At 43.7% G+C, this 1,587-nt stretch overlaps 1 protein-coding gene across 1 annotated transcript in view; it reads left to right on the forward strand.

Annotated features, from left to right (window-relative positions):
- Positions 1 to 1,587, forward strand: part of LOC102301845 (extracellular calcium-sensing receptor-like) — a gene marked incomplete at both ends in the record, with an annotated part of 5,524 nt that overhangs the window by 1,443 nt on the left and 2,494 nt on the right. The window contains 2 exons of the mRNA XM_014331426.2: positions 120 to 332; positions 1,122 to 1,397. Coding sequence (XP_014186912.2) covers positions 120 to 332; positions 1,122 to 1,397 — 489 coding nt within the window. The remainder of the gene's footprint in view (positions 1 to 119; positions 333 to 1,121; positions 1,398 to 1,587) is intronic.

The raw sequence follows: 1,587 nt of genomic DNA on the forward strand, positions 1-1,587 counted from the left end.
AAAATAATTACATAAATTTTATTTACAAGATGAATAGCTGCCTCATTGGCATAATAATGCCACTAAAGAAGTTCTACTTATAGTATCATTTCATAGATTTGGTCTAATTTAATTCACAGGTAGTAAGGCAAAATGTGACTGGCCTACAATGGATAGCCAGTGAAGCCTGGGCAGAATCTGCTGTGCTCCAAACACCTCACTTTATGCCATACCTGGGTGGTACACTGGGTATCACCATTCGTCGAGGAGAAATACCAGGGCTCAGGGAATTCCTGTTACAAATACGTCCTGATCTACATCACAACAGTAGCTACGGAAATAGCATGGTGAGAGTTGAACCCTTTCAATCAATCAAATCAATCACTCAATCAAGGCTTTATTCGTCACGTGCAGTTTGCCCTGCAGTGAAATAGGACCCCCCTTACCTTACACACATAACACAGACATCACATGGGGATAAAGCTCAGAGATCAGTAGCCTTAAAGAAAAAAAACACACTGAAATATACACTACAATGGGAAAGTACAAGAGAGACCTCTACTCATACTGGGCTCCTGGGAGGACAGTATGAGAACAGGAAACAAAAAAACTCCTCTGCACAAAAAAGCACATAAATGTCCACGACACAACATTATGGAACACGTGACAAGCCACAGGGTCGGGTGGGGGGTGAGGAGTAATCCGAAGCAACCACAGCAGCCATCCTGCCCAGCGCTACCATTCCAGCGCGGGCTCAGAACCGCCGTGTTCCCAAGAGGCAACAAGCATTGAAGGCGTTTGGAAAGTGGGGGGGATGAGTGTGTGCATATCAGTGTATATGTATGTGTGTGCGTGTCCAGAGTTCAGCTGAGACAGTGTCCTTCACCCTGCTAGGCTAAGTAAACAGTCTTCCAGCCAACCCAGGTGGCCTTACATGGAATAGGAAGGAACAGACTAAACGCAGTCGTTATCAGGGTGTTTTTGTTCGGCTCCAGCCTTGCGACCGCAGCTGGCTCCGAAAGGGTATCCGCATGAAGTGATGGTGCTTTTTACTTAAGTGCGAACAGCTCATAGTGATAGTGATAGTCACAACAAATATATATTTTCATCACGTGTAGCAAATAATTTTCAATATATTTCAGGTGAATCAGTTTTGGGAATTTACATTTCAGTGCAGATTTGCACCAGCTCCAGCAGGCTGGCTGGAAGGTGGGGGTGCAATATGCACTGGACAGGAAGATCTAGGAAATGTTGACACTGAGTACTTGGACATTTCCAACTTGAGGCCTGAGTATAATGTGTACAAAGCCGTTTATGCTCTTGCACATTCCCTTGATGATATGCTGCGGTGCAAGCCAGGAAGAGGGCCTTTTAGTGGGGACAGCTGTGCCACTTTACAGTCACTGGAGCCTTGGCAGGTGTGATATAATTTTACACACCACCTTTGAATAAATCATTTGCTTTATAATTACTTTTGGTGCAAAAAGTAATTTAATTATTCTATGTCCTTTTTAAACAGCTTGTTTATTACATGGAAAAGGTAAACTTCACCACTCCATCTGGGGATCAAGTGTCATTTGATGAGAATGGTGATGTGGTACCAATTTA

The sequence above is a fragment of the Haplochromis burtoni genome, unplaced genomic scaffold (genome assembly GCF_018398535.1).
Source record: "Haplochromis burtoni strain Fernald_Lab_line unplaced genomic scaffold, NCSU_Asbu1 Contig_2412, whole genome shotgun sequence".
Taxonomy (NCBI): Eukaryota; Metazoa; Chordata; class Actinopteri; order Cichliformes; family Cichlidae; genus Haplochromis; species Haplochromis burtoni.